This window comes from Papio anubis, chromosome 19 (assembly GCF_008728515.1).
Source record: "Papio anubis isolate 15944 chromosome 19, Panubis1.0, whole genome shotgun sequence".
Lineage (NCBI taxonomy): Eukaryota > Metazoa > Chordata > Mammalia > Primates > Cercopithecidae > Papio > Papio anubis.
This window is the reverse complement of record NC_044994.1, coordinates 47,359,189-47,385,149: the sequence shown is the minus strand read 5'-3', so window position 1 is coordinate 47,385,149 and position 25,961 is coordinate 47,359,189. Positions and strand designations below refer to the sequence as shown.

The window sequence follows — 25,961 nt, the reverse complement described above, 5'->3', positions numbered from 1 at the left end:
ATATATATGAAGCACTTGTGTCAATACCAAACATTTAGTAAATGTTAGGTGCTTTTATTATTAAGTAATTCATTAAAACATCACATATATTCCTCTGGAAGATCTTTTCAATCCATGTGCTATTCTTGGTTAAGGGGATTTCTTCCAATAATATATATCAAGTTGCTAGCACATAGTAAGTATTCAGTAAATATGGAATACATCTGGGAGATGCTCTCTGAAATGGCCATAACCACTTCACACCATTTGTTCCTGAAATATAGGTGGAGGTAAATAGAACATGATTTTTAAGTGGATAAATTTGCTTTTTCCTTTAGGAAGTTGCTACCTTTCCTTTCCCTAATCTTTGAAGTGATGATTTATAGTGTGGAACATTTTTTAATCACTACAAATTCATGTAGAAACAATTTTAAGACAAGTAACTTGTTTTTCCCTTTTCTCCAAAAACATTATGTGTTGGGGGGAGGGGTGAGGAGAGAGAGAGAGAGAGAAAAGAAGGAAGGAAGGAAGGAAGGAGGGAAGGAAGGAAGGAAGGAAGGAAGGAAGGAAGGAAGGGAGGGAGGGAGGGAGGGAGGGAGGAAGGAAGGGAGGAAGGGAGGAGGGAGGAAAGTGGGAGGGAGGGAGGGAGGGAGGGAGGGAGGGAGGGAAGGAACTTTAGTGAAGTTAAAGATGTGCTGAGATTCACTTCAAAATGAGCAATGGGCAAAACCAGAGACCACATACAGGGAGGGAATGGAGGGAGAAAGGGAGGGAAGGGTGGGGAGGGGAGGGAAGGGCAGGTCAGGGAAGGAAGTGAATAGTAAGAAAAAAAAGGAAAAAAATATAAGAAACCTGTCAAGCTGTGTTTTCGAGGTTACAGAGGCTGCTCTAATGTCTATCATAAGGCAAGCTGTGTGCTACCTTGCCGAGACCAAAGGAAGAAGACAAAGAAAGGCTTACTCTGTAACACCAATCACTTGGGTGTTAAAATTAAAGTGTTATTAGGCATGACAATTAATTATCTTAAATCCCAGCAATATCCTTCTGGAGATGTTTAAAAACAAGGGAGACTCTCATCTGCCTTGAAAAAGGATAAACAAACCATTCTCTGAAAGAATTTAATAAGCTTATTATCTCCTTGTCTCCTCAGAATCTAATGCTACCACCAAAATTTGGGTAACGAAATACAGTATTAAATGGAAATAAAGGACAGATCCTAAGATAAACATTCGTTTGGAGAGGCAATTATGAAAGTCAGAATTTGTTTCCCCATTGGTTACAAGGTTATTGAACCCACACTGAGAGTGGTTCTATATAATTATTATATAGAATAGTGAATTATATACAAAATATATTATCAATTTTGCATAATATGTAGTGATAAGAAATGTATCTATTTTGAGCATCTACTCTGTGCCAGGCACTCACCCAGGTGTGGCATATTGCATTGAAATAAAATGGAAAAGTCTGCACTTTCATAAGAGCTTACATTCTAGTAGTAGAAAGCGTCAAAAACACAAGTAAGCCAAAAATACATCACATCATGTCAGGTGATGGCTGGGACTGAATGAACTCTAAAACGTGTTGAGGGGATATAGAGTGATGAGTACTACTTCTGATGGGGTGGTCAGTCAAGAGACAAATAAAGTGTGGGTAAAACTTGGAGTGTAGAAATGGTATGGTTTGGAGCCATGTCTCACGTTGAAATGTAATCCCCATTGTTCAAGGTGGGGCCTAGTGGGAGGCGACTGGATCGTTGGGGAGGATTTCTCATAAATGGTCTAGCACCATCCCCTGGTGCTGTTCTCATGATAGTGAGTTCTCATGAGGTCTGGTTATTTAGAAGTGTGTGGCCCATCCCCTTTTGCTCACTTGGTGCTCCTGCCATGTCAGATGTGCCTGCTTCCCCTTCAGCTTCCATCATGATTGTAAGTTTCCTGAGGCCTCCCCAGAATCCAAGTAGATGCCAGCAACATGTCTCCCATACAGCCTGCAGAACTGTGAGCCAGTTCAACCCCTTTTCTTTATAAATTACCCAGTCTCAGGAATTTTTTTACAGCAAGGCAAGAATGAACTAACACAAAAAGTAAACCAAAAAATACATAACACATTATCAGGTGATGGCCATGAGCTATAAAGTGTGTTGAGGCGATACAGAGTGATGAGTACTATTTTAGATGGGGTGGTCAGTCAAGAAATACATAAGGTTTGGCCAGAACTTGAAGGGAATGAAGAAACTAGCACAGGGCTATAAATGGGAGAAGAGGAAACAAGATAAAGAGAACGGCAGGCTTTTCATATTAGGAATAGCATGGGACCCAGTTTGGCTGAAGTCTAGTGAGCTTGGCCCGAGTAAGAGGGAACTAGGGAGGAAGCCCAGACATCATCACAGTGACCTTGCAGGTAAGTGAAGGACTCTGGATTTTATTCCGGGTAAGATGGAAAGTTACAGAAGGACTTTGAGCAGGAGAAAAACATGATCTAGTTTTTAAAAAATACAACTCTAGCTACAGATGGCCCAGACAAATCTGGAAATAAGAGCAGCCCCATAGGACGACTCAGCTGTCCTGCTACTTGTATATCCTGCTAGGATCAAAATTCTTATTTGTAATAAAAAATGCAAATGAAATATGCCCTTTATTACTACATCAAGTAAAACATAAAGGAAAATTCCAATACTTCTCTCCTGTGTTGATGTATGTCAATATGGCTTTAGTAATTTATTAGGCAACATTTCAATTTGTATTACATCGAAGTTTCCACGGAGGCTGGAGATTTGTCTTTACACGGTTTCCTCACATTTGAACCAGTTTTTAAAAGTAAAATTCCCAAGCAAGCTGACTGACCAACACACATGCTGTGCCTCACCTTATCATTATGCAACTGGTCTGCTCTGGTTTCATGCCTAATTAACCCACTAGTGTTTAACACACCTTAAGTGCCAGTGTCCCCTCAGAAAATACTGCCAATTTTCCCTGTGATCTCTCCAGGTCAAATGTAGTAGCTCACTTAGGTTTAAGAAGTCCTTCAAGATTTACTGGAAAAGTGGAATTAATGGCCTTTCAATGACAATAATAAAGATCTTAAATACAAGTGGTGATAAAGCAACATACACTTCCTCTAAAAATATCAAAGGAAAATACAATTCCAAGCTACCTAGGGTGGTCCACATAAAGGCTACCACTTTGAAGGTGACGCAGTGACACAGGCAACACTAAACTCATGACTCTGAAAGTTCATCTGTGGTACCCAATCTGGTTTCATCTTGTAAGACCAACAAGCACCTAGGGCAGTTGGGTCCCAAAGCAGCCAATGCACATTACTCAGTCCCACTTACTCATCCAGTTTCTGACGTTTAAGAAGCTCTGTTGACTAGTGAGGTCAAACATTAATAAGAAGCCCATGGCGTCTCTGAAAAATGCAGTGGTGAGACTCCGGAACCTGCCGAGGAAACACAGTGGGTAGTTCTGAAAGTTAGTCCACATAACTTTGACAACAACACAAACAACAGTTTCCCTTTCAGGCATGAATTCTCTGTGGCTAGCCCTTATGGAATATCCTAGGGGAATGGGAATGTGGGCAGAGAGACTGCTGAAGAACGAAGGGAGAAGATTTGGTTGTACATTTTTTTCTAAGACCACTTCCTGCCTTTCTGATCTCACAGCACTTTATACACACAGTTTGTAACATTTAATCACAGATTTGCTTACACAGCTTCTTGGAATCTTTTCAGCTCGTGGGCATTTTGTGGTCCACAATTAAAACGTAAAGCACTTTAGAGTGGGGACTTTAACTTATACTTTCCATCTTTCTTTTCCGTGCCCAGAAGAAAGCTTGGCACACAGTAGCCTGAAAATGAATGCCTGTGATGATATGAAGGAAACTGCAACTTGTTAGCTACAGGAACTGGAATTCTTTTGTAAGGAAAAATATTGATGACAAAACTCTTTTTGAAAAGCACTGTTTGGGGATAAAACTGAGCTTCAGGTTGGCATCTAGGATTCACGAGGAAAAGGAAGATGATTGAGGGACGGAGTGGATGTCAGGACAGAAAAGAGACATAGTCATTGGTGAAAGGAGGAAAGAACTCTCATTTCTCATCAGGATTTTGGAGAATTTGCTCTTTTGTGTGCAATGCAGTTTTTCCCTGCCTGGTCAGCTTTCCATGCCCCCACCCCCGACCCCAGTCACCACCAACCATCTTTAGTGAAGTTAAAGGTGTGCTGAGATTCACTTCAATATGAGCAATGGGTAAAACCAGAGACCACATACAGGGACCAGAGAAGGTTTTGAATTTGGCAATGGGATTTTAGAAAGGCACACAACTTTGAACTAGAGATATGCTTCCTGTCCTAAATGTTCTTCTAATTTTTGGTCTCCTATTTTAGCTAATTTGTAGATCCTTTGTGTTGGTTTCCTCCGAGGTCTACTGTTGACCCCTCTTACTCTACATACATTGACTGGAAAATCTTATCCCCTTCCCTGGCTCACTTGTAGCCTGTATGTTGAGAAGCCCAAAATTAGAGATCTAGAGGTTTCTTGCCTTTCACATTAGATGCCTAATTACTTGTTGGATATTTCCACCTGGAGGAAACTCAGGCACCTCCAACTTCATACATCCAAAACCAAACTGGCCACCCTTCCTAATTTCTTTTTCCATTTATACATCACCATCCTTCTGGTTGCCACGATGTCTGGTTGTCACCTGATGTCTACAGTTAACACATATCTTTTGACCTGCTCATTTCTGTCCATCTACTCTACCACTGCTCTATATTCAAACCTATTCTCTCTCACCTGGACAACTTCAACAGCTTTCTCATTAGGCTTCCTGTGTCCAGTTTTGTTTGGGACCCTACTCCTATCACCATTCCATTTCTTCCCATAGATTATATCAATGCTCTACTAATGATATTTTTAATGATTAGACATCGCTTGTAAGCTAATGCACAAACTCCTTACAAAGCTGGCAAGGTTCTGCAGGAAGTGATCTTTGTTCATCTATCCAGCTTCATCCCTTTGACTACCCACAGACATGCTGATCTTTTAGTTCTTAGAAACTTCACTCTGCTCCCCTGGGCTTTCACATATGCTGGTCTTTCTGTGGGTTACCTTGTCTTAGTGCTTCCTTTTCTTCCTACCACTTTGTTGAGCCTGGATTGTACTCACTCATACATTGTGCATGAGTACATAGATAATGGTATCAGAGGAAATATCACTTTCCCAAGGGGCCTTCCCAACACTGCATGTGGGCTATGCGCTCCCCCTGGTGGGCCTGCCTATGTCTTTGTTTTCCTGTTACTTTCCTAAGGCTCCATTGCAATTGTTTATTCATCCAAATTCTATCCTAGACTGTAAGCTCCAACGGTAAGGGAGCTGTGTTTCTAACTTGCTATCCATCGTATTTTCATGGCTCAGAACATGGTATTTGCTCACTAAATATTTGTGAAGTTAAACAGTGCAAGAGAAAGAAAGAAACAGCAAAATATATGCAATTATTAAATATGTAAATGACTGCAACAGAGAATGATACTTTTCATATGAAAAGATGGGAGAAGAGATATTTTCACTGGTATTTATTTCCAAAGTAGGATTTGTTTGTAGGGCATCATCATGATCTAAAAATGTAGAGCAGAAATACCAAAAAAATTTATTCAGTTTTTTCTTGTGGATTTGTTTCTACCATTCCTTGGAATCCCACAGAGATTATAGTGCATTGATTGAATAGTTATCCCTCTTTGGAGACTAGCTGTACCCACAAAATTGTCTCCTACTCGACCATAATTGTGTCATGCCAGGAAAACTGCTCTTTGTTCTCTCCTTAAGTGTGTGTGTCTCATTTGAGGACAAGACTTTGTGTTATTTCCTCTCATTGCCCAGAGCATATGACAAAGTTACTGAAAAACGTGCTTGCCATAGTGATCTGATTGGGGCAAACAATTTCTCCTCCATAGCAGCATGGATAGGACATGCTTATTTCAGAGGAGTAACAGACATCCTGCTCTATTCTGTCCAGTATCTTTGATATCTCCCATTTCCCCCACGAGGAGACTAGTAATTCCTTTCCAGCCTCCCCCACCCATCTCATTCTGTCTATTGAGTCAGCAGGGTGGAGGAACCAGTGAAACCATGTTCCAAAGAGTTAAAGAAACCAATGATGAATAGGAATTGAGTTTGCAGGATGGCAGATAAAGAAGGAAATAACTTGCTGAAACACTGAAACTCCCTCTGCTTATGAGATAAGTGAACTGGCTGAAATCGACTGGAACTGATATGGCCGACTGGAATCTGTACAGAACAAGCTTGCTAATGTCACAGCCTGAATTTCTACCACATGTTTCAAACTAACTCCCCTTGAATTTCCACACGTGACCCCTGAGATAGAATGCAGAGATAAGTGCCCATGTCCAAGGACTTTCCAGCCCTCCCCTTTCCTTCCACGAATCACCTGTTAATCTCAGAACCCATTCCTTCCCCAACCTTTTCTAATAAAAATACTCTTCAAAAAGCCAGAACAAAAAGACAGATTTGAGCTTGACCCTCCTGTCTCCCTGCAAGTCGATTTGCAATAAAACCTTCCTTTTCTCAAAATTCAGTGTCATAGTATTGGCTTCCAGCACGTTGAGTGATGACCCCCTTTTGCTCCAGAACACTAGGATCACAGAAGAAACAGACCCCAAAGCCACATTATCACTCTTCCTCCTCACTGGGAATGAAGTCTGTGCCCTGTATCCTTTAAGTTTCCATAAGGGCCATGCGTTTTCTCTTCCTTCCCATGATGTGACTTCTATCAATACCCATTATCTTACATGGATTGCACAGCCAGATGTCCTTAGGCATGGGGCTGAGGTGTGAGGCTTTGTTTATCTTGCTTAGCTACACCTTATATATACACAGAATGCAAAATTCTCAGGGGATGAATAACCTAAGTGTTCCAAAGGCTGCCCTGAGTATTCCCCATTTCCCCCCTAGAGCAGCTGCCTTCAGGGGACAGACAGAGAAGGCTGCCATCATGCAAGGCTGACATATCATGTGCGAGGACATATGGGAACCACATTTTCTCATATTACTTCAAAAATGAATTAAAGTGCTCTATAAAACATACATCTTTGTGACAACAAAACTGACATATGAACAGAGATTCTTGTGAGGAATGGCTTCAGAGGAACCAGCAGTGTTGAAGGGTGTGTGTAAATGGAATTCACAGTCAAAAAAGCTAACAGAGAGGGCCCAGCACCTCTCCTGGCGTTTACACTCACTGAAAGCGAGAACGCTTTGGATGCATTTCAAAGACGGAAGTGTTTACAAGCAGAAGCATTCTAAGACATACGATGCAGGATTTGGAGGTATGTGCCTTCTAAATATCCTCTCTGCCAATTTTTTGCCACTTTTAATTTAATCTAATATTGAAAAGATTCATTAGCTTGGGGTCTTTTGCACTTTGAAATCTTGGATCTTTTTTTTTTTTTTTTTTTTTTTTTTTTCCATCTGACAATAGAATAGTACCTCCAGCTCTAAAGAATTAACACTACTGAGTATTAGCTTGGACACTGTACCAGAGACAATGCTGCAAAGCCAGGCAAGATCTCTACACCTGTAAAGATGACAATTTCGTTGGGGTGAGAAGGCTCCAAGTGAATCAGTGAACAACAGTTAAAGACAGAAATAGAATGTTCACTTTATGACAAGGTGGCATATAATTATTTTAGACCTTAAGGGTGAAGTAACTGGTGTCTGCAGTAGTTCAGAGGAAAAGTGAGTTTGTTTCAGCTGGGATGTTCAGACAGGCTTCATAAAGGGGAGGAAATATGAGCTGGGCCTGGTACAAGGAGAGGATCAGAAAAAGTGGGAAAAGAGTAAAATATTCTAGCTGGAGGGCAATTGTTTATGATCAAAGTCTGAAAGGACAAAGCCAGTCGCACAGCATGGGACAAAGAGGCTGTGTTGAAATAACAGAAAGAGACAAGGAAGATCTTAACACCCTTTTTTCAACTCCCTCTTCAAGTAGCACTTATAATGGCGTTAATTTCCCATCTTCATTCAACTAAATTCCAGAGAACCTTTTTTTCTTCTAAAAAGTGCAAAGACAGTGCAGAGCAAGAATCTTCAGAGAGATTTTTGAAAGTCTGATTTTTGAAATTCGTACCAACTGCACATGGCTACTGTGATTAATTAATTAAAAATCATTTATTTTTATTTCTGGATACAAATGTCTATTTTGAAACCAGGAGAAGAGTTGCATATTATTTCTTTTTCAAATTCACATACAGCATTCATTTTAAAGTAAGTTTTTCTAAGCTACAAATAAAGCAATTTACTATTACCGCTCTTGTCCCGCAGTGTCCCAAAGCTGAAGATGCACTTTAAATGCTTTCCCTGAAGATCCATTTGGTCCTTGTGCATTATAAACCTGAAAGACACAATGTTCATTAGTTGAGGTTGCTTTGGATTTTGTCAATACTCAAATTCTCTGGGTTCACTCAGCATGTTTTTTCTCAATTACTATAATCAAAGTTCATAGTGCAGAATAAATATTTGCTCTATATTTTTTTTCCAGAATTATCACATGTACTCTCACTTTTAAATGTCAAGTGCAAGTATGATTTTCAACACAGTTTAGGCATATTGCAAACTTAAATTAGACACCTTCTGTCATTTTCTCATGAGGCAGCAAACATCAGATTTAGGACCCAAGTTCTAGGTTCAAACACAAACTCTTCATTTAACCTCTTTGAGTCTTATTTTCTTATCTCTAAAATTGAGATCCATAACCCCTTCCTGATTTACAGAGTTACTTCTAACTGCAAACTTCAGTGAAATCACAGATGTTAAAGCATTTTTTTAAGAACAGTAAAGTGCTTTACAAATACCCGAATATCTTTTACTGTAAAATGGACTTTCAAAATGACTTAGCCATGAAATATGCACAGGATTTCTCAATAAGTTGACACAGGACATTTCAAGCCTTTCTTCACTAGTCATTTAGTCAAAGGCTCTTTTTAGGTAAGTTTAATTTTTTTAAAAAAATTCTGGCCTTTTTATTGTTTAAGCAAAGCCTAAAATACTTAATATTTACTCAGTTTCCTTAAGTATAGTTTAGTGAATATGTTTTAAAGGAAAATTTCTGCAAGGACATATACCCAGACACTGGAAAGGAGAGAAGGCAGAAAAACCCTGAATGGGTTGTCAGGGAGTTTGCTAAGCCTACACAACCATGTATTGACTTTCAGATCAGGTCCAGCACAATATAAGAAACCATGATTCAACTTCCCAGGCAAGGGCTTCCAATTACCATTTCTTTTGTTTTCTTTCCCAATTCTCAAGGAATGAGTGGATTTGTGACATCAGCTGGAAGCCACAGCCATCTTGGCAATCAAGGATACCCAGGGTGGCAGTAAATCTGGCTGAGCTTCTGTGCCTATGCTACACATCTCACATGTCACAATATCCTTATTCCTGTCAATAGTGTCTAGCATAGGAGAAGGAAGTGGTTGTGATTCTCACTTAAACTCTCTTATCTTGGAAAATAGCATGATTGGTGTCTCACATTCTGTTCATAAGAAGCCAGTGATTGATGGCTGAGTCTACACATAAATAAAAATGCAGCAAGAACTTAGAAAAAGCTCATGTTCCCGATATTTGCCAATCATACTTTTAACTTCTTTCTTAAGAGTGGGGAAATGATCACTTGCTCTTATTGAGGACTTTAACTCAGGTCAGAGTTAATGTTTTTAGATTCTAATAATTCAAGTTTTGAAAGATTTCTTAAGAATTTGTAGAAAACACACTATACAAATCAGTAAAATATTGATTTGGATTGCCTTGTATACTTTGGGAGACAAGAGAGTGCCATTGAATACTTTTCTAGGAAAATGTTATTTATATTTGAAAAGTAGTAAATAATATTCTAAAATAAATTAAAATGACAGGTTATGAATCTCATGTGACAAAAGAGACTCCAGTGCAATAAACATAGCTTCTTCATTCTTATTTTATATAGGGGGATGAGTGACAAGGTTAGCAGTACGATTAAAAACTCACCACACGTTTTTCCCGAAAGTCTATTCCTACTGTAGTGATGAATTTGGGATTGAATTTATTGTCTGTGTATCTATAAAGAAATGTTGTCTTCCCCACCCCTGAATCTCCGAGGGCCAGGAGTTTGATCAGATAATCATAGTCTCCATCGGTCATAGTGATGGTCTTGGTCGGTCTGTATAGGAGAGGGAAAACAAGTATGTTTTGATTAAAGTTGATTTTCATTTGCTTTATATCAAAATACAACATAAATTTATTTTTCAGGGTTAAAAAGTCGAATACTTCTATTCTGCCATATTCAAAATTAACTTGATCAAAGCAGTTTTAGGGGTGAAGGCACATCTAGTATTTTACTCAGTACAAATATTTTTACATCATATCACCTCGTATGGAAAAATATGCAAAATATCAGTTGCCACAGTGTATTAGTCTGTTCTCATGCTGCTGTAACGAACTGCCTGAGACTGGGTAGTTTATAAAGGAAAGAGGTTTGACTCACAGTTCAACATGGCTGGCGAGGCCTCAAGAAACTTACAATCATGGCAGAAGGAGTCTCTTCACAGGGTAGCAGGAGAGAGAATGAGAGCTGAGCAAAGGGGGAAGCCCCTTATAAAACCATCAGATCTTGTGAGATCTCACTATCATGAAAACAACATGAGCAGCATAAGGGTAACTGCCCCCAGAATTAAATTACCTCCCACTGGGTCCCTCCCATGAAACACGGAGATTATGGTAACTACAATTCAAGATGACATTTGGGTAGGGACACAGCCAAACCATATCACACAGCAATAGTAGAACTTAAAGTAAAAAGTCATAGACTTGTGTTTTAAAACCAGTGCATTTGGGATTAGGAGGATGGTATTAGGAAGAGGAGAGAGTCACAGGGAACAGAAAACCCAGTTCAAGATGATGCAGATATCCTACAGAGAGACATCACTTATAGACAGATAATGGAAGAAAAAAGCAGAGGAATATGTTTTGCATCTATCCATGCAGGATGAGCCTTCTATATAATCTGTATACAAATTATTCCTTTTTAATTTAAAACATTTAACAACTGACATGACAAGCTTTAATCCTGTACTGGTAACACCGAGAATACCAGGACATGTATTTGACTGACACAATTGCCTACTTGGTGAACTCTCCACTCTTGAGTTGAGCAAAATAATTTACTGCTCAGTACAACTTCCTGAATCATGGGCTATATTAATAGAAATGGGTCATATCTCATGTGAAGGAAGGCCTATGCAGATTTTTCTAGAATGCAAAGGTTTATCTCAGTATTATGTGAGAGGGAGGAAAACTTCCCCACTCCCGAAGATCCAGAAAACACTGTATTCTTTAAGCATTCTGGGATAATTAAAATTAAATTTCAACAACAGCCTATTCTGTGGACATGATATGGTTAGAGTCTGTGTCCCTACCCAAATCTCATCCTGAATTGTAATCCCCATAATCCCCACATGTCAAGGGAGAGGCCAGGTGGAGGTAATTGAACCATGGGTGTGCTTTCCCCATGCTGTTCTCATGAGAATGAGTGAGTTCTCACAAGATCTGACGGCTTTATAAGGGGCTCTTCCTACTTTCGCTATCTCTCTCTCTCCTGCTGCCTTGTGAAGAAGATGCCTAGCTTTCTCCTCACCTTCCGCCATGATTGTAAGTTTCCTGAGGACTCCCCCAGCCACGCTGAACTGTTAGTCAATTAAACCTCTTTCCTTTATAAATTACCTAGTCTTGGGCAGTTCTTTACAGCAGTATGAAAATGGACTAATACAGGACATATCTAAAATTACTAGATAATTCTAATAAATTTTTATGTGTAAAAAAAATTGGTACATGTACATGTTCAAAAAATTAAAACAATTTTTTTGTTTTTATATTGTTACTTTAGTCACCTATCAAAACTGAAAACTTTTATGTCTTTGGGTAAATAATGATGAAGAATAGAATGAGGTACTCATCAAATAATCCGGTATCATTATATCATTTGGAATATTTGCATTGCTTTACATTATACTTTATTATGAATGTATGTTTCTTTCGTGAATTAATGCTTTTTGAGGTAGGATGTTTTTAAAGTTGCAAATTCATACTTTTACTCTAAAGCTTCCCTGTGGTATAACACACTTTCTTCACTAGTAGAGCTCTCTGGATGGATTTTTGCTGACCATCGGTGTTCTCTTTAAAAAAAAAGAGAAAGAAAAAAAAAAGATCTAGACAAAGAATAATCATTTCTTAGGAAGAGATCCACAGCACCCATCAAGACCAGTCTTCCTTAATAAAAGGATACTTGTCTCAATTATTGCCATGAGGAATACACGTCTCAATTATTCCAATATAGACATTGGAAAATGTCTATATTGTGTGACTGCATAGAATTGACTGGCATCGACTTTCCCTGGCTTAGGTGATCCTCCCAACTCAACCTTCCTGGTAGCTGGGACTACAAACACATGCCTCCAAACCTGGTTATTTTTGTGCATATTTTTTGTATAAATGGGGTTTCACCATGTTGCCCAGGCTGGTTTCAAACTCCTGGGCTCAAGTAATCCACCCTCTTCAGCTTCCCAAAGTGCTGGGAAGACATGAGCCACCACACCCAGCCTGGTAAAATATTTTACCAGGACTGTATCATTGAATATGTTGCTGCTCTTATTCTTACTTGCTGCTCTTGCTCAACCCAAATGGGTAGCTAAAGGAGTTTTCTGCTGAAGTGGTATGATTTCCCCCCACACTTAAGGTCTGTTATCACCATCACTCTACCTTTTTCTCTCTTCCCCTAAACTTGCTCATGTAAAACTATTTTGGAGGGTGATAATGTTTGCCATTTCACCAGTAGAACTGGATGAAACTGTTAATTTTCAGAAAAAAAGACAGTGCTGAAATTTATTCTAAGATATTAGTAACTAAAGCCAAATTCTTCCCTAGGCAAGAGCCTTAATTTTTTGAGCAGAGTTTTTGGGGTGGGGGTGTGAAATTGAAGACACTAGATTCTGTGGCTCCCTGAAAAAATGAAAAGAATGGAGTCAATAAGACACACCTACATACTTTAAAATTTTGCTTACAGTTAACTTTTTTTTTTTTTTGGCAAATGTGTGTGTATGCATGCGTGACAGTCTCAAGAAACGCTAAGTCATGAGCAAATCTAGTTAAATGTCTTCAATACATAGTGTTAGGCCCAAAGATGAAAACTTTAAAAATGGAAGTTCTAGTCTAGCTTCTGACAAGGTATGAATTTACTTAAAAGTGAAATAAGGATGTGAGAAAATACAATGTAATTTTTCAAGATAGAATGATTAATTGATAAATGAGTTAAATCCTGGTTGTGTTTTCAATTCAAACAAAACAGTGTCTTCATGGACTGCAGTGATCCAAGAAGACTGCAGAGGAAGGAAAATTTGCATTTAACCTTATAGCATGGAGGGGAATTAGACATGAGGAGAGGAGATACAGGACCATGCCATGAGAGATTACTTTCCACTTGTAGAATGAGAATACTACCACTTGCCAACTACATGACCTATCATGTTTTCCTGATTGGCAGGCAGACTGTTCTCTGTTGTTTGCACATAAACCTGCCTGGGGCAATACTGGTGCTACCTCCTAGTCAAAGTCTAATCCAGAGGGAACAATCCAGGCTAACACAAATCACTTCCACTGTGGCCCACACTGCCTCTTTGCTATAAGTGAGTGCTGGACACTTTGTGACATTTAACACAAATTCCACCTGAAATGAATGCAAAGCTTGGCACTGTGGAAAAATCTTTATTTTTCCATAGGCTATTTGACATATTAAGCTAGGTATGAGATAGTTCACTTCTAAGCTTCTTTCAAAACTGAATTTTACTTCTTATTTTTTATATCACTACTCTCCTCTCTCTCTCTGTCTACCTCTCTCAACACACACACACACAGACACATACACACACACAGTATTTGGCTCAGCTCCTCTTTTTATTATTATGTGATTTTTTTGAATCCTAAAATCATATAGCCTCAACATTCTATTGTTGGTTGTTGGCATGGCAAAAACACCATAAAAAAAAGTCTTGGCAAACTTTCCTAGAACTGGGCTAAAAAAATGATGTGGGAAGGATCAAAAGGCTGACAAGTTTAACCTTTTGTTTATTCCTGCACAGTGGCTGATGGTCTTGCTGGTTCTTGGTTCTGTGGATATAAAAAGGAAGAAAAGGTCAGAAGACTACAGTGTTTCAGGAAATGCATCTCACTCAGTCCTTATCATGGTGTCACAAGCTGTACCACAAGAACCAGGAGGACTTTTAGATACAGAGGAGCACTTCATGGGAAGGCGAGAGGCTGAAAAGAGTAGGGAAAAGAACTGAAATGTATCACACCCATGAGGCTCTGTTTAATGAATAATTGTAAAGGTAAAAAGGAGCCCAAGAAATCAGGTGGTGTAGCCCCTCAATTTTTGGATGAGAAGTCACATGCAGAGAAGGAAAATCCAAGATTATTATTATAATTTGAAATACAAAGTGTGTTAGATAGGAACAAGGTAGGAATATTTTTATTTTATATAGAAAGGGAATTTTATCCTGGATATATGCAGAAACAGAATTTCCATAGCTAGAATATCTCAAACGAAGTTGCCCATGGATTCACTCTTACCCACTCTACCTCTCAGCTCCCCCTATTTTTGTTTAATGTAAGTTCCATTAGCACAGAAACTTGATCTCTTTTGTCTACTGCTGGATTCACAGAGCTCAGCTCAGTGGCTGTCATATAGAAGGAGCTCAATACATATTTGTTGAGTGTATAAATTTATTTAAGCTATCTGCAGCCATGCAAATGTCATGATTAATGAAATTAATCTCATGAGCCATTTGTGGAAGAGGTATGTATCCGAGTGCAAGGACTTGGATTCTCCCTTCTTATCAGTGAGGTGAGTGTTTAGATTAAAGGATCACTGTAGTGCTTTCCAGGTCTGGCTTCCTGAGCTCATTTTTGTTTTCTTTTCTTTTCTCTTCTTTCTTTCTTTTTTTTTTTTTTTTTAGACAGAGTTTCACTCTTGTTGCCCAGGCTGGAGTGCAATGGAGCCATCTCGGCTCACAGCAACCTCCGCCTCCCGGGTTCAAGCGATTCTCCTGTCTCAGCCTCCTGAGTAGCTGGGATTACAGGCATGTACCACCACGCCCAGCCAATTTTGTATTTTTAGTAGAGACGGCGTTTCTCCATGTTAGTCAGGCTGGTCTTGAACTCCCGACCTCAGGCGATTTGCCTGCCTCGGCCTCCCAAAGTGCTGGGATTACAGGCATGAGCCACTGCGCCTGGCCCCTGAGCTCATTTTTCTCTTAAGTTGCACAAGAGTACAAAACCTCTCAAAATAGAATATTTATATCTTCAGAGGAATAGTTTCAAATAACATGAGAAAAGGCAAAGCACAGAGAAACTGCACTCAAAAGTGAAATTTGTGCTGGCAGAGAACACATAAAGCTGTTAATTGAATAGGTCAGGGCTCAGAGAACTGGGATCCTCTGTATAAGCATCAATTTGCCATCTAACATACCCTCATTACTACCTCTTATTTGCATGGCATTTTGCATGGCTCTGAGAATATACTCCTTGCTTGCCAGTGGGGAGCTTGGCAAATGCTACAGCTACGTGTTGATGGCTACTCCACATTTGGAATCACCCACACACACTTTGGTGCTCTTTGCCAGTGTACTGGATAACAATCTCAAGAATGCCTTGACAAACTATGAACCTGTGACTTTAACATATTAAATTAACAGAAACCAACTTAATTTTTTTTTGTCTTTTTTTTTTTTTTTTGAGACAGAGTCTTTGTTGCCCAGGCTGGAGTGCAGTGGCCCAGACAAGGCTCACTGCAGGCTCCGCCTCCCAGGTTCACGCCATTCTCCTGCCTCAGCCTCCCAAGTAGGTGGGACTACAGGTGCCCGCCACCATGCTCGACTAATTTTTTGTATTTTCAGGGGAGACGGGGTTTCACTGTGTTAGCCAGAATAGTCTCGATCTCCTGACCTCGTGATTCGCCCACCTCCACAACTTAAATATTCTTAAGGCACTTCGGAAATCTCAAAATAGTAGGCAGATAAGGTATCAGCGACATTTCTTTGCATTCCATGTACAAAGTGTCAGTAAAATAAAGCTGTCAAGCACAAGATATTGATTGACTATGAAACACTCGTTCCCATAACCACATTTATGCCCTGGAGGTTAGAATTAAACTATGGGTGGCTAAAGTACTCTAAGGACCTTCTGACTACCAAGAGAACAGAAGGTATGTTTCTGAGGGAAGGGGAAGTTTCTTTAGTGTACTTTTTTTTTTAGCATTTTGTTCTATTAGGAAGGCAGTTAATTTTTATTTCAACTCTACTTAAGGACTATCTAGAATTAATTGATGAGTGTCCGCATGAAAGGTTTCAGATCACAATTGCAAACATAAATTAACATCAACCAAAAAATTACTTTTTCTCTAAATAACATATTTGCCTTTGGCTTAGTTTAGTTGCATCTTTTGAAACTATAGGAATATTCTTTCACTTTTTATTGCGGAAAGTTTCAAACATATACTAAGTTTGAGAGAATAGTATAATCAATTGCTCAGCTTCTAAATTATCAATATATAGCCATTCTTCTTTCATCTGCCTGATAACTCTCCACCTACCAGATTATTTCAAAGCAAATGTCAGACATGATGTTTTTTCATAAATAATTCAATACATATCTGTAGAACAAGATCTCTCAACCTTACCACGATTGGCATGGTATATATCTACAGAGAAGGTTATTATGTTGACTTTTTAAGAATTAGATAGGTCTGAAATCATGTGTTAATGATATTTTAACCTATATTTCACTTACAACAAATCAAAGTCAAGTATGTTTTCATATGTTTAATGGTTTTTCAATTTATTATTTTGAATTTTCTAGATGTACAACCATATCCTTTCTTAATAGAGCTTTAAGGTCTTCCTCTCAAATTCTTATGCTTCCTTTGTTTTTTCTTATCCGCTTTCACTGGCCAATATCTCTATCATAAAATTAAAGAGTAGTAGTGGGGAGTGGATTTCTTTGTTTCTGATTTTAGTTGAAAATGTTTTTAGCGTTTTCCCATTAAGCAACATGCTGGCTGCTTTTAACATGAGTGGTTATTAAATATGTTGATTGAACTTTCTTCCTCTATTGAGATGATCTTCTGATTTTTCTCCTTAGCTGGATTTTAATGGATTTCCTTATGTAGAATCATCTTTATATTTTTGAAATAAATTTTACTTGTTCATGATGTATCATTTTTAATGTGCTGTTGGGTTCTGTTTTTTATATTTTATCTAATTTTAAAAATTGGTATTCATAAGTAAAATTTGTCTTGTTTTTGAAACAATCTTTGGTTTTGACCTTTGCATTATATTAACTTCATAGAATGTAAAATGTTTCCATCTTTTCTGTGCTCTGAAATAGTTCATGTATTCTTGGGATTATCTGATTTTTAAATGTTAGAAAGAAATTCTATGTAAAACCACGTTGTCCTGGTGATGTTGTCTGGGACTGTTTTCTGAATTATCTTCTGTTTTATTTGGTAATTGGTCCATTTAATCCTGTTTTTTCTTAGGTCAGTTTTGTAAAGCTGAAATTTTGTAGAATATTAACCATTTCATCTAGGAATTCAAATGTACTTACATGGAGTTGTACAAACTATTTTCATATGATTTTTTAAATTCCCTCTGTTTTGATACTTATTTCCTACTTGACATTTCTAATTCTGTATATTTGTACCTATTTGTGGAAGGCTTTGGAAAACAAAGCACCAGTGTTATTTCTTCAAGAGTTTATTTTTATTAATAATATAGCCTAGGTCATTAATTCTATTTCCTGCCACCATTCACTTTTCGCTTAGAGTGTCCTCTTCAGCACTACTCTTGTCTTCTAAATTTAATCACACCCACAATTCTGCTGTCCATGAGTTCTCGCACTTCTCCAGTTTTACTCCAGTTTCTATACACCAACTAATAGACAAGTACTGTGAGGTTAATTTCTAGTGAACCTTGAAAATCTGGACATGAATTTGCTAAAACCCACATTTGCTCAAGGACCATTCTTGCTGGGAACTCTGACGCTTGTCAATAATGTTTTGTAGTCAGTGTTGGGAAAGGACTTTTCCCTGATCTAAGACATTTTGCCTGAATTGAATGTGCTTTTAAATCACTGTTTACTAATAATATTGATCAATTCAGATCAACGCTTGTCATGCATTTCCCTGCTACAAATGATTACAACTCAGCAGGACCCAAACCAGCACAAAGCTATTTTGTTCCCAGGTGCAGAACAATATTGTCAGATACTCCAAATGGATTCCATCTGAGAACAACATGAAAGCAAAGGGCTAGTATTATCCCTGAAGCTCACATACGCCCATGGATAGAAAGTGAATCCCTAATTAATATATCCTTTAGAACACTGTTTTGCAGATAAGACCCAAATCTCAGGGTTAGTTAAAACAATTTAGGCTTTTGTCTTCAGGTGAGTAAATGATCAGGAGGAACAAAACAGTACTACACAAATTTGCTGTTTCAGATTCAGAGAAGACTTTGCGAGATTGTGTTTATGGGCTATACGTAATTGAGAAACATTTTAAAATGCTGATAGCCTAAAATGCCTCTTAATAAAAACAGAGAGTTTAGTTCATGACCAGCCTGGCCAACATGGTGAAACCCCATCTCTACTAAAAATGCAAACATTAGCCAGGCATGGTGGCACACGTCTGTAATCCCAGCTACTCAGGAGGCTGAGGCAGGAGAATCACTTGAACCCGGGAGGCAGAGGAGGTTGCAGTGAGCTGAGATCACACCATTGTACTCTAGCCTGGGCAATAAGAGAGAAACTCCATCTCAAAAAACAAATAAACAAGCAAACAACAACAACAACAACAAAACAGAGAGTTTAGAATGTCACATCCTTCTTGGAAACATAAATGATAAATGTGTGCAATGCCAAAGCGTGCCCAGGGTTATGCTGAGGGCTAGGTGTACTGGGCCTTTCTTGCATTGCTATAAAGGAATACCTGAGAGTGGGTAATTTGCAAGGAAGAAAGGTTTCATTTGCTCATGGTTCTGCAGGCTTTACAGGAAGCATGGTGCTGGCATTTGCTTGGCTTCTGGGGGAGGCCTCAGGAAGATTACAATCATAGTGGAAGGCAAAAGGGCAGCAGGCACATCATATGGTAAAAGCAGGAGCAAGCCACATACTTTTAAGTGACACAGCCAAGGTTCCTGACTGGGCGTCAGAAGTAGAACACCACACTTAATTAGTTCAAGCTGGTGGCCAGAATAAGAATTTAGAGGCATCTCCCCCACTTAGCATCTCTCCCACTTTTATTTTAATAAAATAAAAACTAATCTTGTGCGAACACACTCACTATCACAAAGACAGCACCAAGCCATGAGGGAACCAACCCTGTGACCCAAACACCTCCCAACAGACCTCACCTCCAGCATTGGAAAACTCATTTCAACATGCGATTTGGACGGGGACAAATCTCCAAACTATATCACTAGGTGTGTGTGCAGTTCCATGGGAAGCCACCAGTTTCTTTGGTAAATACTTTGCGCTACTGAGGTTTGAGGTGGTGAGAGAGGCAGGCAAGTTCTCGTTTTTTTCTCATGGATTCCTATTGAGTCTTGCTTCCCCTACTTCATGTCCATCTTTCTTTGCTGCCCCTGGTTCTGCTAACTTCAGGTTCATAAGACATAAAAGCACCAGGTGGCCGGGCGTGGTGGCTCACACCTGTAATCCCAGCACTTTGGGAGTCCGAGGCAGGCGAATCACGAGGTTAGGAGTTCGAGACCAGTCTGACTAACATGGTGAAATCCCGTCTCTACTAAAAATACAAAAATTAGCCGGGTGTGGTGGCACGTGCCTGTAATTCCAGCTACTCGGGAGGCTGAGGGAGGCTGAGGCAGGAGAATCGCTTGAACCCGGGAGGCAGAGGTTGCAGTGAGCCGAGATAGTGTCACTGCACTCCAGTCTGGGCAACGGAGTGAGACTCCATCTCAGAAAAAAAAAAAAAAAAAAAGCACCAGGCTTACAAAGACTGCCCAGCCAGCTCCTACAATTGCATAAGGTCTAATCTGATTAATAATGCTATTGTTCAGTAGCACTCTGCAATGGGAATAGCACAGCCAAGGTTGTTGACTGCACATCAGTAGTAGAACACCACACCTAACTGGCTCAATCTGGTGGCCAGAGATAAGAATTTAGAGGTATCTCTGCCACTTAGCATCTCTCCCACGTTTATTTTAATAAAACAAAAGCTTATTTTAACCAAAAACTCATTTTTGGTTGTTATTATTGTTAAAATAAGTTTTTAAACTTAAACCAAAAAAAGTGGGCTCCCCACCTCCTGCTCTTTCCTTTAAAGAGACTGTTCAGGCATTTGCTCAATACTTTAGTGTGACCCACAGCCTACTCCTTATATACACTGCTAGTTGCCACGTGCTACGTGCTCTTCTTGTTCTCTGTCTGACTCTTCATGCCTGCCTTGTGTGACCTGGGGATGAAGGGCTGTCTCACTGACTCATCGCACCCTCCCTGCCCAGGATCTGTACAGAAAAACCTTTGAACTTGTTTCCTGTTATGGCGGTGCCTTGAATTTGTGCCTTCCATCAAAAACAGGAGGAGTTGCCCCACATTGGGTTTTCTCCAGGACACCGAGGAGAAAAAACGGTTTGGCTCCCAGTGCCAGAATGATGGTCAGGCAGGCATAAACTGGACACAGGTCAGACAAGAGCCACCAGAGTGTCTGTCAGTATAAACATTACCTGTTTGAGGGATCCCTGCCCTCACCTCCCCTCCCATCACAGGTAAGACAACTAGGCATCTGGCCTTCTGCCAGGTAAAAGAAAGATCCCTGCCAGGCGCAGTGGGTCAACCAGTAATCCCAGTACTTTGGGAAGCCAAAGCGGGCGGATCACCTGAGGTCAGGAGTTTGAGACCAGCCTGGGCAACATGGTGAAACCTGTCTCTACTGGAAATACAAAAAAAATTAGCCTGGTGTGGTGGCACATGCCTGTAATCCCAGCTACTAGGGAGGCTGAGGCGGGAGAGGTGCTTGAAACCAGGAAGCAGAGGTTGCAGTGAGAAGATATCGTGCCATTGCACTCCAGCCTGGGCTACAGAGTGAGACTCCGTCTGGGAGCGCGGGGTGGGGGGCAGGGGCGGGGTGGGGGGCAGGGGCGGGGTGGGGGAGGCAGGGAGAAGGAGCCCATCAGGATCCCCTGAGAGTCACACTGTAAACACCCAAGTCCATCTGCCCTTCATTTCCCTTTAGGACAGTGTTGCTAGCAGATCAGGGATTGGAACCCCAATTTAGCTGGGGGCTCTCAAAACACACTCATAGTGATTCTGTTTTTTTTGATAAAACTCTCACTGATAAAACTTTCCAGAATGTTGGTAATCCAGCATCAGGTACCTGTCTTTATTTTTTTAAGTTTAGAAAATTAAAGCATAGATATTGTTACAGCTAGGATAGGGCCATGAACAGAACTGCTATTTCAAATCTGACATTCTGCATAACTTACTTTCAACCTATACTTTCCAGTTTTGAAAGACAGCCATATAATTACCATATGAAGGTATCCTGCTTATATATCCTAATAACCAGCTGAGAGGGTCTTTCAGTGAACTGGCCTATAGTTGAAGTGTTTATCGCATATTCAATTTCAGTATTTCTATACTCACTGAAACAAAGTTATGAGCATTTAACATTAGCTTATTTAACTCTAAGGTGTTTTGGCATTTCCCTCCAAATTCTCCAAAAGAAGACCTGTAGATGCTAACTTGTCTTAAAATCAAATAGCAAATGGATCAAAGAACTTTTGCTTTATAGCCATCTATCGACCTTCAGCTCACATTGATGACAAGGAAGGGGAAAATTTGGCTCCTTGTCTAATTTACAGCCTATTAAGCCAAAGAAAGAATAACTGTTTCATGGTTTGGAATAGGGCACCTTCAGAGATTACTCTCAAGTTAAAGGCCTCGTGAAATCCATAAAGGGTACCTGGAAACTTCATAGATAGTTCTTTACAACATTATGGTATAGAATTTAATGGTTATTTACCCAGACAGGTACACTTGGCAATTTTTATGTACCAACTAACATAATTTCCACATAAATCTAATAAGTTTTCACCAAACAAAGCAAATTATGACTATGAAGAGAAAAAGGCCACACACATACACACACACAAGGCCACTGCAGTAACAATAGCAAAAATATAAAAAATTAGAAAGGAATATTTGAGGCAGCTCAAATGATAGTAGAATAATGATAAAACAGTGCCTGATATATATGTATGTATTTAATCATATATATACTTAATATATAATATATATTTAATCAGGTACTGTTCTATCATTATTCTATTATCATCTGAGTCTATTATCATTTAGTCTAAGCACTAAACACTAATGATTAACACATTTAGTCTTTAAAACAATGCCACAACACTACACATTTAATTTAATCCCTCTCAAAATCTAGTTGACTTTTCACAAAAATCACAAGCTGATCCAAAATTCATATGAAAATGAAAGGGACACAGAATAGCCAAAACAATCTTGACTGAAAAATAATAAAGTTGGAGGACTTATACTTCTCAACTTCAAAACTTACTGCAAAGTTACAGTAATCAAGAGAGTGTAGCACTGGTATAAGGATAGACAAATAGATCAAAGGAAGACAAGTGGGAGTCTAGAAATAAACTCTTACATTTAGGGTCAATTGTGACAAGGGTGGCAGGACAAATAAATGGGAAAAAGAATAGTCCTTTCAACACAGAAGCTTTAATAGAAAAATTAACCTAAATGGATCATAGACCTAAATATAAGAGCTAAAACTATGAAACTCTTAGAAGAAAATATAGGAGTAAGTCTTCATAACTCTGGATTGGGTAATGATTTCTTAGACTCAAAAAAAAAAAAAAAACAAATAAATTAAAAAATTTTGTGCTTCAATAGACACCATGAAAAAAAGGAAAATACAACCCCTAGGCTGGGTGAAAATACCTGCAAATCATATATGTGATAAGGAACTTGTATCCAGACTACATAAAGCACTCTTTAGCTCAATAAAAAGACAAATAAGCAAACTTTAAAAATGAGCAACGGCTTTGAAGAGATATCTTCTCAAAGACTACATATAAATGGCACATGAAAAGAAGACAAAACAGCATTAGTTCTTAGAAAAGCATGAGTCAAAACCGCAATGAGATATCACTTTACACCCACAAGGATGGGTATAAAGAGACGGACAGTAACAAGTGTTGTTGAGGATGTAGAAAGTTGCAACCCTCCTATATTGCTGGTGGGAATGTAAATGGAGCAGCCACGTTGGAAAACAGTTTGGCAATTCTCCAAAAATTTAAACATAGATTTAACGCATGACCCAATAATTCCACTTCTGGGTCTAGACACAAAAGAAATGAAAACATATATTCACTCAAAGACTTGTACATGAATGCTCATAGCAGCATTATTGATAATAGCCCCAAATTATAAACAAACCAAACGTCCATCCACTGAATGTGTAGACAAAATGTGGCATGTATGTACAATTAAAATGTGGCATGTATGTACAATTCAATGTTATTCTCCATAGAAAGGAATGAAGTGCTTATAAGGTAACAATATGGGTAAACCTTGAAGACATTATGTTAAAGTAACAAAATCAGAAGCAAAAGCCAAATATTTTATGATTCTGTTCATATGAAATGTCCAGAATAGATAAATCCATATAGACATAATGTATAGGCGCTTTTGCCAGCAGCTGGTGAGAGGAGGATTGAGGAATGACTGCCAGTGGATATGGGTTTCTTGGGAGGAAGGGTGAAAGTGTTCTGGATTTAAATAGTAATGGTAGCACAACTTTGTGCATATTCTAAAAAAACACTGAACTGTACTCTTTAAAAGAATAGATTTTATGATACATGAATTACATTTCAATAAAGCTGTTATTGAAAACCCCAACAAGGTAAGAATGTTATATTTTCTCTTACAAATAATTTTTCAGGCCTAGCTCTACAACACTTGTTTGTTTGCATTGTAGTTACTTACTAGTAAGTATCATGCATATTCAAACAATAATACCCTCCTGAAACCAAATGGAAATTGCCTATAGAATACATTTTATCTATAGGCCATAGAATACATTTCTATCAAAAATTAGAAAAGAATATTTGAGACAACTCAAATGATAATAGAATAATGGTAAAACAGGGACTGATGTTGATAAATATATTCAAACATATATACCTTTAATCACCTATATATTTAATCATATATTATATATATTTACTCAGGTACTGTTCTATCATTATTCTATTATCATCTGAGTCTATTACCATTTAGTCTAATCACTAAACAGTAACGATTAACACATTTAATCTTTAAAACAATGCCACAACACTACACATTCAACTTATTCCTTCTCAAAATCTAGCTACCTTTTTGCAAAAATCACAAGCTGATCTTAAAAACTCATATGGAAATGAAAGGGACACAGAATAGCCAAAACAATCTTGACTAAAAAATAATTCTCACAAATAAAGTAATTCATTATTTATAAAAATGTTCGTTATTTGACAAAGTTCCAACAGCCAATCTACTGTGCACAGGTGCTTACAGATCAGGAGTGAGTAGTTGAAAATCATTGAGAAACAGCAGGGCAGGTTGGTGATCCAGGCACCGCCAAGCGATCCTGGATCAGAACTGGAGCATGTATATAATCCAGTGGGTCCCACGCTGGGGATCATCAATATTCCCTGTGAAGTTTACAAATACCAACTCGAGGGACTCTCTGGATAAGCTGAAGCAGAATGTCTTCAGGCAGGTCTTGGACAAATGGGAGCTTAAATATTCCACTAGAAATCAACAGAAGAGCAACCAGGTCTGAAAACTATTTTTCTCCATCCTCATCCTTCACTTTGAGACATGTTTAGAAGGCACTATTCCAGAATCTTGAGACTCTGTAAATCCCTTCAGCACCCCATTCCGGTGTAGAAAACCCATTGGTCAAGAAAAGAGCCCATTTATCTATTAATAATTTGATCCTGTGGCAGTTTAGAGCAATTTCTCCTTACTGATGGCTATCAGCAAAGCTTGGCACATAGCTTGCAGATTTCTCCTTCTGCTGAAAACTGTTATAAATGTCCTTAATATGCTTTCCCCACTACATATGATTTTGTTCCCTCACAAATTCTAAATTTCCCTGAAAATTAGGAGTAGCCCCCAAAATATTATAATTTTACTCACTCAAAACAGATGCACTGAGATGTTATATAAATGTTTGGATTAAATAAACACACTTCAAGAATTTTTGGAAAGATTTATCATTTGATTTCAAAAATTTTTCTGCTTGTCTTCTTAAGTTGGTTGCATGACTCAATTTTTCTAAGGGAGTCATGCTTTTTTTTTTTTCTTTGAATGCTTTCCTAGATCCTTTCTGCCAGGACTCCAGCTAAGGAACAAGAAAAATAAATGTAAATTGCTTGAAATTCTGTGAAGCTGTATATTGAAAGAATCTTTCTCTTCTGAGACTGAAAACACTTGTGATGCGATGAAGCAGAACCAATGTCATTGAGCAGACTAGGAAGTACACCCAAAGAGGCCAATGCCTTCCCTAAGATCAGTCACCAAGACAGGAAAATGGGTTTTCCTAACTTAGTGGTTCTCAAACTTGGCTGCTTTAAAAACTCCCCAGTGCCCAGGCCATACACCAGTTTAAGTATTACAAATCTGAATTCTGATATGACAAAAGTATGTGTACCTTTTAACACTCTCCCTAATGATTCCAACATGTAGCCAGGGCTAAGAAGCACTGCCCTACCTCTTAGTCCAGAAACTCCTCACTGCCAATGAATGATTCCTAAGTCTCACTCTATAGCTACTAGAAGAGTAGACCA

The 25,961-nt window shown here is 38.8% G+C and overlaps 1 protein-coding gene across 5 annotated transcripts in view; it reads right to left on the bottom strand.

The window, feature by feature from the left end:
- The window catches only part of RAB27B (RAB27B, member RAS oncogene family), a 162,614-nt gene that overhangs the window by 2,367 nt on the left and 134,286 nt on the right, over positions 1–25,961 (bottom strand). For 4 of the 5 annotated variants that reach the window (XM_017951777.2, XM_021930135.2, XM_021930136.2 and 1 more), the window contains 3 exons: positions 10,021–10,192; positions 8,304–8,389; positions 3,317–3,420 (listed from right to left, as the gene is read on the bottom strand). In XM_017951777.2, coding sequence (XP_017807266.1) covers positions 3,317–3,420; positions 8,304–8,389; positions 10,021–10,173 — 343 coding nt within the window. In that variant the 5' untranslated portion in view covers positions 10,174–10,192. Of the gene's footprint in view, positions 1–3,316; positions 3,421–8,303; positions 8,390–10,020; positions 10,193–14,141; positions 14,191–25,961 lie in introns of all 5 variants that reach the window. The other variant, XM_009192774.4, reaches the window with a different exon arrangement.